Raw genomic sequence first — 18,261 nt, forward strand, 5'->3', positions numbered from 1 at the left:
TTATAGATGCTTCATGTGAAGGACAACTAACATACACAATCATGTTCGAAAATTCCTTTTCAAAATAAGTTATAGGATAGATATTTGTTTTCCTTAAGTTATAGTATAATATATATATATATATATATATATATGCAGGATTTAGTATTTAGGTAATCTTTGCAATATTGATGTAATTTCAAGTAGTTTTGAGAGCTGAGATACACACTTTGATTTTCTCTGACGCATCAAGTTAAGTGCATAAAGGTCACTCACAGACACACACTTTAATTTGCTGTTATACCTCATTTAAAAATCCACAACCAAGCTTTTGTTTGCACATGTCTATCTTAAGGGTTAATGGTGCCAACTGATGATGAACAATGAAAATTACACATTCGACCTCTTCCCATCAGGGAAAACCACCAACTATCAAAAATACATGATTACATGGTGTCAAGGTTTTGCAACAAAAAAAATGTGGTCACAATAGAATATTGTTCAATAGGGCAAAATCAGCCACCAACCGTAAATTAGGGAGAAAAAATGAAATTTAATCAAAAACAATGTTGATTCACATTACCAAGACTTAAGACTTAAGGTAATAAAAATCCAGTTCACAATTACTTTTTATATTGAAAATAGGTCATTTTGCCTTTGTTTAACACTAAAATCAGTGACATCATTTATGAATTTAAGCAATTAAAGAATTAAAATCCTGTAATAGTAAGTATGTACTGTAATAATCCTAAGCATTGTAGTAGTTTTGATCAGGACTGAGGTTGAGTAACAGATTTATGCAATAAAAGAAGAGAGAAAAAAAAGTATCTTTTGCAATATTACAGCAGTTTATTCAGGGGATGTTTTCATCCCGAACAAAAGGGTGTATATCATCGGGTTTTTCTACAGATTTAAAATGTGTGTCAAAACAAGATTTGTCACCAAAAATCATTCTCCTAGCTGAAACAAAAAAAGTTATGGCCAAATTAAGACTGAAAACATCTCCAACACTACAGAGTTAATCAGGAAAATGTTGACTTTTTCATTAAACAATGATTCTTTGAATTTAAACTAATTCATTAAGCAAAAACTGTGTACACTGAAATATTTGCAGCTGTGAAATAAAACTTAATATTCATGCGAAACAAAAAACCCGAAAACACCTCTGAGCCCAAACTTCATTTTCTTTTATTGAACAAATCACCAGCTCTAAGCTCAAACAGCGGCCTTCTTTTTATTGAACAAATCAACATAGAAATATTGCATCGACTGAAGTAAACATGATCATTCTCAAATCCATAAACCGGTAGAAATACATCATTTGAGTAACCTCTAGAATGATAACCTAAGGCAGGCAATCTGACGTCTCAGAAAACACATCATCTAGTCAAATTTACACAAAAAAAAAAAACGACTATGGGCAAAACACCACCGAGTCAACCCAAATATGAATATGCATTTAAAAACATCCATTCATCATCATCATCATCATCGTCGCCATCGTAATCATTCATTAAAGCCTATTTACAGTGAGCGGTACTTGCACGAGTGGACAGAGAATCAGGACGTTGTTCATCATTATAAATGGATATTAAATTCATGCAAGTGCAACACTGACATCAATCAAATCTGAAATGAACAGCAAAGCCAAACCTGTAAATAATAAAAGAAATAAAAAACGACTCGAGGAAGAGAACAGAAAAGCTCTACTAAAGTCAAGATTAAGGCAACAGATTCCTGATACCGAGACGTTTTAGTGTCAAGGAATTAAAGCTGCGCTAATCATAATAAATCATCGACTTTCCCAATAAAAAAAACAAACAAACTAATCTACTCAGTCAAAGATGAACCAAAAGAAATTAAATGTTCACATTGTGCAAGAAAAGAAAAATTAAGTAAATACACGTGGTATTTTACAACCTTCAGCACAGTGCAATTAATTACAAAGAGTTTTACCATAGAAAAAAAAGCCCTTATAGTTCTATACATATGGCGTGGCTTTTTCTACTTTAGTCTGCAGGAAATAAAGCATTAGAGTCAACTGGGAGTTGATTAAAAAGGGAAGTTGTTACGTCTTCAAGATTCACGTACCCAATTATATGGGTAAAATATAGATTTATATACTCAGGACGGAAGAAAAGCACTATGAAAATAGATCTAGCGTTGAAAAAAAAGGTCTCTGTAATAGAACCGTTCTCTGGTTTTCCCATCACGACATTACAGTATTTCACCCGGAGCTGCTGGAGGAGACGCCGACTCGCAGCGCCGCCTTGTGGCCGCTACAGTAACAGCAGCGACAGTAATCGACCAAGTAGTAAGCAGGTCCTCACTCCGGCTTCGAAATTATATTGGAAAATAATGATCATGAATGGTTTTCGCTCCACTGAAAGCCTGCCTGATATCAAGGACGATCTGTTTTTTCCTTAACAAACCTCAGTGTAGCGTAATAGTGCACATAAGTAGTATTCCAGCCCATGGACTGCTCACCTTTTACTCTAGAGTTTGCCTTATTCCTTCTCTTTTTTTGCGCCGAGTTTTCCAACTCAGTTCATTTCGATTTTGATTTTTTTTGTTAAAAGCACAGTAAATTTCCTCAGTATAAAATTCTGTACTGTGAAATTATTGCATAAACAATCTAGTTGCATAAGCTATTCTGGGTGTCATTCGCAGGTTCATGTTTCTCTCCTGACTTTTTTCTTCTGAACTTGCTTCGGTGGTTCCCAATTCTGATCAGATTTCTCTGCAGGAGCAAAAAAATAAGGAATTCATTTCAGCTTGATCGTTAGAAGTTGGATATTATTAACGTTTCTGTGTTGTGGCAGGGTCTTAAAGGGATAGTTCACCCAAAAATGAAAATGTACTAGCAATTTTCTCACTCTCAAGTGGTTCAAAACATTTCATAGTGTATACTGAAGAACTTCATAAACAAGTAGCCACTGACATGCATAGTAGGGAGGAAAAAAAAAAGCACTGTGAAGGCCAATGGCTACCGGTTCCCAAAATTCTTCAAATATCTTTGAAGGCAATTCAGAATCACTATTTCAGATGAAGGATAACAGGGAATATGTGAAAAGGCATATTAAAGGGATAGTTTACACAAATTACCTTATTTATTTTTCATTTAGTGGTTTTAAACCTTGCATTTCAAAAGATGATATTATGAAAAATGCTGATTGCTGAAAGTCATTGATCTCCAGAGTAGGAGAACAAATAGGTTTTAAATAAAGAAAGGGTGAGTAAACGCTGACCAGGGTTTCTGCAGGTTTCATCAAGTCAAATTCAAGACATTAAGACCCTTTTAAGACCAGTTTGAATGAAATTTCGGACTTGTACAGGCCTAAACACTAAGGGATGTTTCCAATATCCAGTAGAACAATCCATGCATATATACTGGCTTCATTATAATTCTGATATAGTTATTTCTTAAGCATATGTTACAATAGTTTAAATAATATGGAGGTCCAGGAGTGTCTGTTAGAAATAAAACGAAGAACCAAATTATAAATTTAATAATTGAATTAAAATTAAAATTGGTATGAATAAATAATTTAAATGAACAATTAATGGACAAATAAATGGGCATATTTAAATTGTGATTATTTAAATGTGTTTTTAAATGTCATTCAATAAAGCAATAAAACAACGCATTTAAAATAACTTGAAAACGTATAAATAGACAATTTTATAAATGTTTATTTAATTCATTTTATTACATTTTTTTTGTTAAATATATTTTTGTTTATCAAATAAATGACTTGCCTGACAACAGTAACGTAACTCTGTCTATGCAGTGATAATCCAAATGAGAATTGTTTTAACATAAATCAGCTAAAGCTAATAAATCATCCACAAACCCTCTCCAGGCACATTCATATTGCCCTGACATCGGAGTCACTTTGCTGATCTTTAAACTCCCGCTAACATGAGCTATGGTTTCGTCTCTGTCCAATGACAGTGCGCGTTTCATTTACAGGTGAATGAAGGTTTAGCTTGACTTGAGGTGAAAGTTGATTGGTTGCTCCCACGTGTGGACTCTCCAATGGCATTTTTAACTAACTCTATTTATTTTCAACTGGAGAAAAGTATGTAGCAAAAGAAAAAAAAAAAGAGCAAATGGCAAATAGAGAGATAAAAACATTTGCCAAATGCCTTTTCAAAAAGCTATTGAAATTTTAATTTAAATCATTTTAAATGATATATTAATAAACTTTGTTTAATTAGTGTTTTAAAACATGATTTAAATAAACATTTATAAAATGTTTTATTTATACATTTAAAAATATTTATAAATGCATTGTTTTATTGGTGTAGTAAATGACATTTAAAATCCATTAATTGTGCATTTAAATTTATTTATTCATACACATTTTAATTTCAATTCAGTTATTAAATTGATAATTTGATTTGTCTTCCTCCATAAAAAAGACAAGGTTTAAACACTCTAATAAAGTAAATGTCTGTACAACAATCTGTCCAGGTCAATGTCCTCACCATTTATAGTCTTTAAATATATGGGGGGGGGGGAAGATAATTAAACAATATTGGTAAGTAGAGTTATAAAATGCAACTTTCGTTAAACATTTTTTGAGATGGATTGCTGGTTGTACTGATTGGGTAGCTTCATATAGACATAGGAAAATTAAGACCTGTTTAAAATGATTAACTACAACACAATACTTCAGTGAATTTAAGACATTTTAAAGCCTAAAATTTTGTTTTTGAAAATGTAAGATTTAAAAAAAAAAATTTCCTTTTTAGCATGAACTATGCCTTTTAGGGTGCTTTAAAATTCAATAATACTCTAAATATCTCTGCAACATTTTATTTGAATTAAATAAATGGACATTTCATTCATTTTTTTAAATTGGTCCCACATTCCTGGAGCTCCTCTACTATATGTGCAGTATATATACCGATTTAAGCAATCATTAGATTTACCCAATGCGATGTGAGGGTTTACTCACTTTGTAAAGACTGTGGAGGGATGTTTTGCTTGGATCCCGCATCCTTTGGAACATGAGGAGGAGGATGAGGCTTGACAGTCACACTCTTCTCTGGCGGAGCAGAAACCTCGGGAATCACCTGGAGGAAGAACACAAAATCATTACGGTCAGTCAATACAATTATGTGCTCAGCTGTCAATACTCTTCTCTAATTTGTTTTTACCTCAACAGCTGATCCTTCTTCCTCCGGTCTCTTCTTTTTCTTTCTTCGCTTGGACTTTCCACCTCCTGCAGGATCTTCTTTGTCTTTGTCATCATTTGACTCCTACAACCAGAACGAATGCTCAGGGAGGTCTTGTCGATGTACCAAACAACAATATATCTCCAATTAAAATTGATCGTGAATTTGTTTCATACCACGAGAGGCTTGGAAACTGGTATCTCCTTCAGAGCAGAAGCATCTACTTTGGCTTCGAAATTGTCCCATAATTCAGTTGGAGCGTTCCAGTCTGAGCTCGGATCCACAGAGCCAAGACCATCTGAAATCAAATAAAGACACTGCCAATGTTAGTCAGGGTTTCTGTGAGGTTTATAAAGCTTAATATAAAACCAAGAAACCATTCATTCAGAAGATTTAAAATATTAAATTAGATAAGTTTATTATTTGCATGTGTTTTTATGGCCAGTGACTTTTAGGGCGTTCACATCAGACGCGACTTGCATGAACAAATCGCACTACTCGCGCATAAATATAGGTGTGAACATTTCAAGTTAACTGGTTACATTTCTGGGTCAAATTCACTTAATTTGCGCATGAAATTTGCTTCGCAATAGACGCAGATTCATATCATGAGCAGGGCTTCGGTCTGCCCGGTGACTATTTTCATTGCTAAATGGCTAACGTGGAATCTCACTAGATCCTTTCAGAGGTTCACCCAGTTCTGTGAGTTCATCAACTTATCAACTTGGAAGCTTTCAGCGGTGCTTCTGACTGAGCCGAGCCCAGTTTGATGAGCTGTTGTCCTATGTCGGCAGCAGGATTTCCCCTTGGGACATTAACAACAGGCGCCATAACATAATCACCCCATACAAGAGTGAGCTCCTGATTGGTTGAAGCAGTGCGAATGTTCACTTAAGTTCAGATTTTCCAACTTGAGCGATTCACATGTCAAAAACGCAAAACGCTTAATTCGCAACACTTCATTCACGCGAATCGCGTCATATATGTCGCCGCATTCACGCAAATAGCACCGCAGGATGTCTATTCGCTTCTTGGCACTGACTTAACATGTAAATCACTCACACATGGCACTTCATCTGTGTCTGTTGTGAACGCACCATAAGCATGTCAAGTCAGTATAAAGAATTCAGGCACAAGAAATTATGTTTTATTTATTTATAAATACAATGAAGACTATAATGGGTCATTTTACATTTAATTAGTCAATTTGTGCGGGAATATAGCTAGACTTCCTGAAAACCATAAAATACTGTTTATTTAATTCGTATATTTGCTCCACTGTATTTCTCAATGTTGTGATTGCTTTATTAAATATTATATGCAGATGTACTCCCTTAGGGGTCGATCACACCAAATATGCTTTTCTGTTCTAAAAACGCAAGGTGCACCACAATGCCTTTTTTGTTGACAATCAAAAAAGCAGTGCAGTGAGCTTTTTATGTCACTATGCAATGACTGAATCAGCTGCGATTGTTGCTGTTCATATTAGTATATTTTAATATTTAATAATATTGTGATATTCAAGATTTGTGAAGTTATATAGCCCCGGATAACTCAAAACAGTAACCACTAATCTCTCCTCTATCTTCAAAAGTCTCTGTGGTGGTCTTGATAACAAAAACACTGTTGCCATCTCAATGGAAACCCCGCCTCTGCTTTCATTTGATTGGAGAATGTAAAAGACGCAACTGATGTAACACGCTTTTTCTGCTCAGAGTTGACTTTTTCAACTGCAAGCGCATGGCGTGCCAATGGCAAAAACGCGAGGTGCAACAAGCAGTTAAAACGAGAGGCGCGCAGGGCGCATAAGCAGCATATGCTCGTAGACGTTAGTTAATCCATGATTTCCGCTACATTCATTCTTCCATGTCGGGGTGCCATACCAAAATTTATCCTGCCATAGCTACATTACAGCTTCTCATTCAAAACGATCAGTCGTTTTTTCAAGTAGCGGGTTAGAGTCACACCAAAACGTATTTAAAGGCAAGTAAATTATAACAGCGCAAACTTTTCTGTAATCGTAGTAATGCTGTGCGTTATTTGTTTAACCCTTTAAGGTGACGTACTGACTGACTGCATGACAGGAGCGTGATGTGTGAGGCTTGCAAACACGACGTAGCTTTTAGTTATGACATACACCAATTCCATAATTATATTTTATTTATAGTTAAAGGTCTATGGCTCTGCATACAATGACTTTATCTTGCTGGAGTTTATAACCGTTTCACTTTCCTTCAGGGCACATTAATGCCGCTCAGTAGGTCTATTGGAAACCTTCACAAATATTGCTAGCAAATCTAATAAATGTTGGAGACATACAGGTTACATAAATGCACTAAATCGTAAAGCGTTTATTTCAGAGCGCACAAGATCTGCGCTTGAGCAGCGTATATTTGAGGGCGCGCAAGAAGTTGTGCACGAACAGAGGAAATCGGTGCTCGAGCACAAAGTTTCGTATGCTCGTATGACATAAATGCCATCTCAACTTGTTATACTGCGCTCACAACATTTGTCAATGAAATAACGCCACAGGTAGTTGGTAGATCTGTGTAAAAGGCCCAACAGACTCTACCGCCACAGCTGGAAAAAAAAAATCATCATTCAAAAACAGTGAATGATAGTATGATAGTATATACAGGAATCAGAGAGTGAAATTCAATATCTTTTAAGACCTTTTTTAAGACTCTTTCCATACATTTTAAGACCTTAAAACCACTTTGGGTTTCAACAGGAAACACTGGCAAGATTTTAACTTGCAGTAATTTACTAAATATTAATGTAAGAAATTAATCCAGAACTAAAACATTATTCATATACTGAATACAAATCTATTAAATCTAGCTTATTCAGCAGGTTGGCACCTTTAGACCTGCAGAAATAATGGTGTTGCCTTGGTTACTGCAGTAAACAAAGCAGCATGATGTCAAATCTAGTAGGATTTCATTGATTTCAACTACACAGCAACCTGATAATCGCAGATTTAATTCAGGCAAACTTTAGCATACAGCCATACATTGCATAATTAAAAATGATATAGAATTTAATAACCTGCAAAATAGCATTTAAGACTTTAATACCTTTTAAGGGCCTTAAATTTCTCTACATTGATTTATCAACTTTTAATACTTAAGACCCCGCGGACACCCTGAAAAAGCCACCTTTCAATGCAAAAAGCGCATTCGGTGTGATCGGTCCCTTGCAAAAATCATCCCAACCAATCTAGAATTATCAATCCTATCCAAATTGAGTCATTTCATTTCATCTGGTCAAAGTAACCTCAATATCGCAATCTGTATAGCAGAAAAATTCTATATCGCAATATGAGTTTTCCAATATCATGCAGCCCTAATAACAATGCAATTAACTTTGTTAGAGGCATTCGATTCCAGAAACGTTTTAAGTAATTCATTTTGTTTGTACTAAAAATGCTGACTAAAAATGTCATAGAAACATAATATTTGGCTTATTTTAACTATGGTAGTCAAGTTGTTATACTCATGTACAAATGTAATGCGTTAATGTAAGTTAAACTTTCTATTCAAAAACACTACAGCAACTGTATCAGTAATATATTACAGTTGTTCCTGCATTTTTAATCAAATAAATGTAGCCTTGAGTGTAAAAGACGCTATACAGAAATACACTATTTTAAAACAAATTATACAACAATTATACATTATAAAGTCTTACCAAACGCGATCTTTTGAGTGGAAGTGTAATTTGGATTAAAATCTTCATTATGCAAATGCTGAGGTTTGTTTCGGAGACTAAATGAGTTTTGATCTTACTGAAACTGGACCATTCACCGTCCACCACGGGGGTCTTGTCCCATTTCCCTATTTCAATACTAGATTTAGTTCCAGTCTCTCCACCTATGAAACACATCAGATGATTCAAGTTTATACAATGATTGAGTGGCATAGAAGGACAACATCTTATGGAAAATTAATAGCTTTAAACACCTGATGGATTCAGTCCAAGCATTGTCAAGTTCACTTGGTTCGGTTCAGCCTTAATTCTACCATCCAAACCAGTCAATTGCCCTGTCAAAAAAATAAGACAGCATGAAAATTAAACACTTTTGTATTTTAGCAATATTGTGTTCTTAAATAAAAAATAAAAAAAATCAAGTAAAAAAAAAAAATGATATACAGTTGAAGTCAGAATTATTAGTCCTATATTATGATCATATTTTTTCACCCAATTTCTGTTCAACGGAGAGAAGATTTTCTCAACGCATTTCTAAATATAATAGTTTTAATAACTAATTTCTTGTTTTATTTTTAGTGTTAACACTCAGGCCGCATCCCGAGCAGCTCCAGGGACAGACGAGTCTTCGCTGAGGTCCAGGTACAGCTTCCTGCCTCCAGCGCCTTGACTGCAGCACTGCACAAGACACTTGGCCAGAGGAGAAATGGCCGTGCCCCACTGAGCCTGGTTTTTTAGGTTTCAAGGTTTTTTAATTCTTCACTTTCGCCAATTGATGAAATTTTCCTCGCCTCTGTTGCCACTAGCTTGCATGGTTCGGGATCTGTAGAGCTGTGCATTGATTGATTTGCTCTTCAGTGTTTGGACTCTCATTAGTGATTATTAAACCACACTGAACTGAGCTAAACTGAACTTAACTTAAACTCTGAAAATTAAACTACACTGTTTCAATTTACCATCTTTTACGTGAAGCCGATTTGACACAATCTACATTGTAAAAGCGCTATACAAATAAAGGTGAATTGAATCAATAGCTGCATCTACTCAGTTATGTAAGGTTGGTCGCTCTTGTTGTAGCCATTTGCGTGTGATTGTGATTGTTAATGATATTGACCTTAAAATTTTTTTTTTTTTTATTTAAAGCTGTTTTTATTCTAGCCTCAATAAAAGGAATAAGACTTTCTTCAGAAGAAAAAATATTATCAGACATACTGTGAAAAATTCCTTGCTCTTAAACATCATTTGAAAAAGAAACCAAAATTCAAAGAAGTGCTAATAATTTTGGCTTCAACTCGAAAAGGCAGCACGCTCAGCCACATAGCCTTATGATACATTTACACAATCATTAAAAAATGGATTTGAACAGCAATTTTGCCAGGAAACAAATACAAACTGAAATAAACATGTCAAGGCAGGGTTATAAACAGCTCTTCTCTCTCACCCTCTGACTCTTGTTTCCAGGTGGAGTTTTCACGGTTCTTGTGCCCTGAGGTCTTTCTCCCAGCAGACCATTTCTCGTTGTTTAAAGCATTTGATTGGACTGACTGCTTCACAGGAACCTCTGTCAAACCACCACCATTAACAGAGTTCACATCATTCCAAGCAGACGTCACTAAAATAAAAAAGGCATTTTTTTAAAGTGTGTCTCTTCTGTTTAAATGTTTGGGGTTGTACAAGTTATAGGCCGATTGCTTTTCAAATTCTCTTAAAGGGATAGTACACCCAAAAATGAAAATCCTGTCAACATTTATGCATCCATCCACTTGTTCTAAAGCAATTTGAGATAATTCTGTTAAACACAAATGAAGACATACTGAAGAATGTTGAGGGAAAAACAGTCTTTGACTTTCATTGTAATTTTTGTTCCTTGTTTTTTTTTGGGGGGGGGGGGAATCATAAAAGTTTAGATCAACTTGAGTTTGAGTAAATGATAATTTTTTTGGGGTGAACTATCCCTTAAACAAGGTCAGAGAAAGAAAACGTATACTAGAGACATTGATTATATTAAGGTTTTACTATTTATTTTGGCTAAAAACTCGAAAACTGTGTTTGGATCAAGTTAACACTGTTAAAAATCTCTTCAAAAGAATGCACTAAATAAAATAAATTACAACAAACACAATCTAATAAAACATGCTTCATAGTCGAAGCGCTTTTACAAATAGAGCATATGGGAGGATCTTCTCCAAGAATTAAAAAACTTGCAAGTCAATCTGGGGTGACTGATTCTACAAAGGGAAAAACAATTTGATCCCACTGGATGGAAAATGTTTAAGTAAGTTTCTTTTCCAACATTAGGGCTAACTATCCCTTTAATATCACTTATATTAATTTATTCAAATTTTATGTAACATTCTAATATGCATTAATAAATATTCTAATCGGCGGCTCAAGAAAATTTCTTAATATTGATGTTGAACATGGTTGCACCAATTTTTGGAGGAGGCTGGGTAATACTTTTATACTTTCCTTGATAAACAAAGTTAAAGTACACCACTTAAATTCTATTTTAAACAAATTTCTTTCATTTCTTCATTAATTTTCAAATTGCCAGGTCAGAATTATTGAGGGGTAGTTTTTTTAGATATAGATATTTTTAGTGTAGATTTAAAACAAATGTTATTGATATTTCTAGAATATAAGTCAGCATCAGGTTATAAATTATGAATTAATGAAAAGAAGAAAAAAAACAGAACTGGAATAGACAAAACACTGATCTACAGCTTTGGAGAATTGATATTAAATTGACCACGGCCTATTTATTATGAATATGCTTTTAGTTGCTAGTAAAAAGTGTAGTGTGTTGTATATTCATGTTTAATGTTTTATTTTATGTTCTGTAGCTGCAGCATTAATTTAGAGTAAAAAGATTATAGTGTTATTACAAGTTAAATACTTTAAAATGTATTCAAACTCCATATTATATTTTCTTTCAATAAAATACATTTTCATAAACAAATACCTAATTCTTTTTCAATTAGTTTTCAAAACACAAAATGTTCTCACTTTATATTAAGTGGCCTTAGCTACTATGTACATACATAAAGATATGTATAAGTACATTGTAACAAATTAGTAATTAGTACATATTAGTTAAAGCCACTTAAAATAAAGTGGGGCCGATAACATAAAAAAAAAAAAAAAAAAGTCAAATTTAGGTAATTTATGCACTTTGAATGAGATCCTATATTCAGGTAATTTATAGGTAATTTTACCTGGGGCAATGATGGCATCACTCTTTGAGGGCTTGGTGCGCGATGACTCTGATAAATGAAAAAAGAGAGCTCTAATGACAAAAACTAGCTTACAGGAAACCACTGTTTGTTACCATTTTATTACATGCCAATAGTACAGTCTATTTGCAGAAATGTGTTCGAATAAAGGAAATGCAAACCTTTGTTCTTCTTGTTGCCAGCTGTGGCTGTAACCACAGGTTGTTCCACCTTCATGCTGGCACGATCTCCACTTTCAGGACTGCCAGAGCTTTCGCCAGGGCCCTTCTCTTTTTTGCGCTGCTGACGTTTCTCTCGATGGCTGACCTTGGTTTCCCAAGCACCTGCTGAACAGTCATACTGAAAGATCATCTTCTCCAAGGAGCTCATTTACATTTCATTAAAGTAAAGGGGTTTGCGTTTCAACCACTGAGATGAATCACTAACTTGTACTAAAAATTTTCTAGTTTCTAACCTTCATCTGTTTCCTTTCCATCAGTGGAGGAAACATCTTGGGCTGTCTTCACCTCTGGTTTTGGTTTCTTCTTGTTCTTCTTGGTCTACAAAAGGAACCACAAAACAAAAGGTCTTCGGCTTACTCTCACTAACACAGAGTGTCATTCATACATTCAGATCACAAAACCCTTATTTTGTCTCACAAAAACTACACATTAGGTTTGAGGCCTTGGACAAAGTACATAGTTTCCCCTCTGGATGTACCCTATTTTTGCTGTATTTGCATTCTCAAATTACAGGCTAACACTGACACCCGACCTCTCCCAATCACTGTTTACAGACTGAACCAAGGACTGAACCAACCTTCATTGCACCACTGAACAAAAAGTTAAACACGCTTATAAAACAGTGTACAGAAGTATGACGTTCCCTTGAAATAGAGTCAGAAATATCGCAGTTATAAATGCCAAGCGCAATTTACAGTATGTGTCATATTCACAATTGGACAGTTTGTATTATATATGACATAGAAGTAGGAAAACCTTGCTTATATAAACTCAAATATATTATAAAATGTTTATTTATTTACAACTTTGGGACATTCGATGATACATTTCACTTTAAAGGGTCACGAAACACCAAAACACATTTTTTTTTATGTGTCCCACAATGCTAAAAACACTATTAGGACACATATATTTCACAAAAAAGTGAAAATTGGGTGTTTTTGTGTCATTTTGAGCAAATTCGTTCTTACGGTTGGAAAAAAAAATTTAGAATTTACGTCACGGCGATTAGATCCTTGTGTGAATTCCAGCGTTGAGACTGGATGTCTGTACTGGCGAGTAAAATGTGACATCTTTGAGCTATCATCATTAATTCATGAGAAAGACTTGGTTTGAACCGATCAGCGCGCTCTATTGTGAATGAGGTGCATTTTCATTAATATGCATGATAGCTTCGAAGACTGTTTTTACCCGTTACAGTGTTCAGACAGCAGAGAGACGCCACGTTGTGTTGCCAACCATAATTAAAACAAGTGGAAGAAGAAGAATTGCTTGGGGACATGGGTCGTAAGTGTTGTGTTTAAAAATGTGCTGCAACGAAGGTTTTGTTTTCAATTCCCAGGTATGAGCGCGCAGCTGGAGTCACATGTGGATTACAGTGGTCTGCTAACACGTGACAAAAATATGTTTGTGAGTAGGCTTGTGCCGGTATTCGGTAATGCGATAAATCACGGTAATGAATATGCACGATATTGTTATCGCGGGCACTTCAAAATACCGTGAAAAATAATGGATCCGAATTTATAATCTTAGAACGCGCCTTAGCTTATTTTCCATCAACCGCTTGAAGAAACACTGCGTATATGCTGCGCAGAACTGATGCGCACTCTGATGTAAACAATCCCCGCATGTAGAAGCCCTGTGTGCGCAGTGCGCGCCGCCGCTGCCACCGCACTATAATCCTCACACGCAGGCCATCTGGCAGACCGGGCACTTTCCCGGTGGGCAGACGTACTTTTTGGGCCGGGCTGATCATCGTCTTATGATCTGATCGGCCCATAAAAGGCTTAGCAGCCTATCGTTTTTTCTGCCTTATTGATTGACGCTGCTGTGATCTGTGACTCTCTAAAAGTAGATGCTTTTTTTCCCGGACAGGCAGATCGGGCCGGCCCCTGTGACACCCTGCAGCCCATTGGCTCTTTTCGGTATTGACATTGGGCTGGCCCAATCACAAACTCCTATTTTGGACTCCGTGTGAGCGTGCGTTGTCTGTGTGTATTTGTCAAAATAGTCGAGAGTCAGAGAGAAGAAACGCAAGGGAGGCGCAGAGAAATCGCGGGAAATACACCGGCGTTTCATTTAGCGATTCTGAAAAGTTCTCTGTTCATTCTAGTACACGGCTAAAAACGCAAATCACGTGACCACACACTCTCTGCCCAGAGCTGCAGCCACTAGTTCAGCGGGTGAGCATAAACCCCAGGTCAGAGTATAGTGCATGTCAGACAGTTCATCTGCTGGGTGATCTCATCTCACTATAGTTGTTAAACGTAATATTGAATTCATCTTGTTGTCTCTATCTAACAATTCTTATGTCTTTTGAATCACTTGTTCTCACTTAACTGTTTTGGCTGAGTGCAAAGCTAATATATTAATTTATGTAACCACATACACTGATTCTGCACATTGACTGATTGCTAACCTTTATCGTTTAAATTTAATGTACGTTATACTGTTATAATGGCCATTATTGGTTATTAAAACTGATATTCTGCAAAAGAGACAGGGTAAAGTTCATTCTTTTCAATGGAAATGAAAGGAGACAGTTATATTTAAGCCCTGTTTTGTTATAAATATGCAGTGTGAAGATGATGCTCCTAAAAATATGCAGCTACACGAGGCTGTTTGGTGTCTGTTAATCATAATATCAAAATGAAACAAATTTGACTTATATTATGTTTTCATTGTTTAGATAGTGAAACAGCAAGCAGGATGAGGTGAAAGAGGTTAAAATGTAACACTGTTCCCTTTGAAGATTTACCCATGCATTAGCAGGCAGTTTTTGTTATGTTTATAACTGAATAAGCTAAATTGGCTGTAGTGTATGAGTGTGTATGGGTGGTTTCCAATATTGGGTTGTGGCTGGAAAGGCATCTGCTGCATAAAACATGCTGGAATAGTTGGCAGTTCATTCCACTGTGGCAACCCCTGATAAATAAATGAATGAATAGTGTATTTTTTTAGAACTCAACAAATATCTTTTTGGACAGCATACAGAAATTAAATTGAGATTAAAGTTTGTATTTATTTTACATATATGGCTTTTGTGTTTTATAGAATATGAGTTGATAAAAATATTGGACATGCATAGATAGATAGCATTTTGATTAAATTTAGTGGGCCGCTCTGGCCCAAAATGCCAGGGCCGATTTTTTGCCCCAGTCCTGCCCTGCTCACACGAAGAAGAAGCATGGCGGAAGGAGGAACGCTGCCGACAATTTATCCCCCTTCAAAAAGGTTAAAGTCAGAAGTTTGGAAATATTTTGGGTTCCAAAAAAATGCAGAGGGATTACGAAGACGGTTTTCCTTTTGCACATTCACTTTGATATAATTGCTCAAGTTTACTTTTATATTGTGTATTGTTTTATTTATATTTATTTGTATTTAAATGTTTGAAGTACTTTTAGTTAATTAAAAAGTTATTAAAGTTTTGTTATTGAAGTTTTTTTTTGTTTTTTTACCTGTTTCTCTAGTAAAATTACAATATCGTGATAATACCGTATACCGTGATAAAAGCTCAATCAATTAATCGCAGCATGAAAATGTGATACCGGCACATGCCTATTTGTGAGAATTTTTTTTTACCCGAGAGCTTTTCTCATCTGGAAATGGTGAAATGTGGATTTGCTGCTCGTCTTCTTTTAAAAAAAGACGCGGTTCCAGTTGGTGTTGATTGTCCTGTCTCTACAGATTTGGTCAGTGTGTGATCAGTGTCCTTTGTTTAGTTTTTTTTAAAGGCAAAGTTAGCTAGTATCGTTAGCAGTACTCTTTCAGTTTTTAAAGACATACTTTAGTCTAAATTATTTAGTTACTAAGTTTACAGTACAGTAATATCACTACAATAATATGGGCTGAAAGATTCGCTGTAAATGCTGCTCTATGAATGTATACACGTAAACACCTTGATTAAACTATTACTGTTGTGTAGGATTTTCGCCGCATTTTGTGACAGGATAGTCTATACACACACCTTTCTGATGCTACCTACCGAGTGCATCCAAGTTACAGAGAAATGCACAGGTTTTTTTCTCTCTCATACGGCGTGCTGTATCAAACATTCCATTAAAACTGCACTCTTCCAGCAATTCCTCGCATCCAATATCTCGTTTGTCACAGGGGCATGCATGAAATGTAACTGAATGAAAGTGAAAGTGCCAAACTGCAGTTAAAGTCGATAAATGAAGAATTTGGCAAATAATTCGATTACCGATGTCCATGTAAACTAGGGTGTCCAAACTCAGTCCTGGAGGGCCGTGTGTTTAATAGGGGTTGAAAATATAGGGGACACTGGCCCTCCAGGATCGAGTTTGGATGCCCCTGATGTAAACAGTCACTGTCTTTCTCCTCTGCATCGGTGTGTTGTTTTGCCTCTGTGAAAATCAGCACGTGCTCGAACAAACTCCCCTTTTCATGCAAACCCTTCCTTCTTTCGCCACTTGCCACTCCCACCTAAACAAAGCTGGACTCACCCACTTTCCTGACTTTTTTCAAATCAGAGGTGTGAAAGCACCCTGCTGAGACAGGGGGATTTCATGGCCCTTAGGGTAACAAAACTAAAATTTTAATAATTAAATGTTTCAGTTTTTTTTTAAATGTTAAACAAAAATGGGTAGGTTTGGATTTTGTAACCATTTATGACCCAGCTTATGAAACTCCAAGTATACAGAGTACACAAGCATGGCGGTAAAATATTGTTTCCAACGAAAGAGCACATTCAACCATAACATTACCACTGATTTTCTACTGGTTTTTGTGTACATGTATTTTTATCAGCTGAAAGCTCATTTAGAGTTTATGAAATTTGTAATTGAGTCAAAATGAAGATCAGCTGCATAGAGATGCGCTTAAAGCATCATTAATAGGAAACATAAAGACTATGATAAGGTATTATTGAGCATTATATGGACACATCATTTACTTTTTTTGGTTCGTTTAGATCAGGGGTGCCCAAACTTGGTCCTGGAGGGCCGGTGTCCTGCAAAGTTTAGTTCCAACCCCAATCAGACACACCTGGGCAAGCTAATCAAGCTCTCACTAGGCTTTCTAGAAACATCCATGCAGGTGTGTTGAGGTAAGTTGGAGCTAAAATCAGCAGGACACCAGCCCTCCAGGACCGAGTTTGGGCACCCCTGGTTTAGATGAATCTCATGTGTGTTGTATTGATATTTTAGTTTAAATGTACCAGAGGCTTTTTTTTTAAATGTATTAAGTCCTATATTTTCAGTAGTCTGTGTTTATTTATTCGGTGTGCATCAGGGTTCAGATGGCAGCATTTGTTTTTAGTTCGTTTTAATCAAACCAGCTAAACTACACCACAGCTACCTTAATTACAACATCTATTGTTACTACAAATATATAAACAAACACACTTCCTCAACAAAAACCAGCATGAATAGCAGCTGGATTCACCTTAGTATCAGCAGGTGGCTGTGCTGGTGTCGGCGCTGGTTTTTGTTTTGGTTTTGGTGCTGGTGCTGGAACTGGAGCCGTTGCTGGAGTCGGAGCTGGCGCAGGTGCAGGAGGTGCTTTCTTTTTCTCCCCAGTAACTTTGATTTCCTCCTGAGGTTCAGCCACTGTTTGTCCATTAGCCTGGGCCTTCTGCTGCGACAAACATGACAGTTACACACCAACGATCACACTCAACAGTTCCTTCCTCTATCAACCGACAGAGCATGAAACCTCACTTTAGACCAATAATACTATGACTACATAGATCTAATATGATTTAGGCTCTTAAAAGGTGGTGTTGAGCATAAACGAAACTTATAAGAGCTGGAGTTATCCAGTCAGCTAACGAAAGCTCAAGTCAACCAGTCACCTAACGTAGTGATAGTGCTACGTGGCTCTCACATCGCCTTCGTGTCAAAGCAGTCTCATCACGATACTGATAATAAAACATTATCTGACTATAAAAAAATATCACATTTATTACTTTTAAT

General features: G+C 36.0%; 1 protein-coding gene across 5 annotated transcripts in view; it reads right to left on the minus strand.

Moving 5' to 3' along the window:
• Nucleotides 1-1,145: 1,145 nt before the first annotated feature.
• The window catches only part of mtdha (metadherin a), a 17,898-nt gene continuing 782 nt past the window's right edge, over nt 1,146-18,261 (minus strand). Inside the window, exons 2-12 of one of the 5 annotated variants that reach the window (XM_056479349.1) lie at nt 17,732-17,923; nt 12,559-12,643; nt 12,266-12,430; nt 12,087-12,134; nt 10,313-10,432; nt 9,126-9,206; nt 8,952-9,035; nt 5,340-5,461; nt 5,146-5,247; nt 4,944-5,061; nt 1,146-2,719 (exon numbers count right to left, since the gene is read on the minus strand). In XM_056479349.1, the coding sequence (XP_056335324.1) occupies nt 2,652-2,719; nt 4,944-5,061; nt 5,146-5,247; nt 5,340-5,461; nt 8,952-9,035; nt 9,126-9,206; nt 10,313-10,432; nt 12,087-12,134; nt 12,266-12,430; nt 12,559-12,643; nt 17,732-17,923 (1,185 nt within the window). In that variant the 3' untranslated portion in view covers nt 1,146-2,651. Of the gene's footprint in view, nt 2,720-4,943; nt 5,062-5,145; nt 5,248-5,339; nt 5,462-8,951; nt 9,036-9,125; nt 9,207-10,312; nt 10,484-12,086; nt 12,135-12,265; nt 12,431-12,558; nt 12,644-17,731; nt 17,924-18,261 lie in introns of all 5 variants that reach the window. The other 4 variants (XM_056479347.1, XM_056479345.1, XM_056479348.1 and 1 more) reach the window with 4 other exon arrangements.

This window comes from Danio aesculapii, chromosome 19, assembly GCF_903798145.1.
Source record: "Danio aesculapii chromosome 19, fDanAes4.1, whole genome shotgun sequence".
In the NCBI taxonomy this organism is placed as follows: Eukaryota; Metazoa; Chordata; class Actinopteri; order Cypriniformes; family Danionidae; genus Danio; species Danio aesculapii.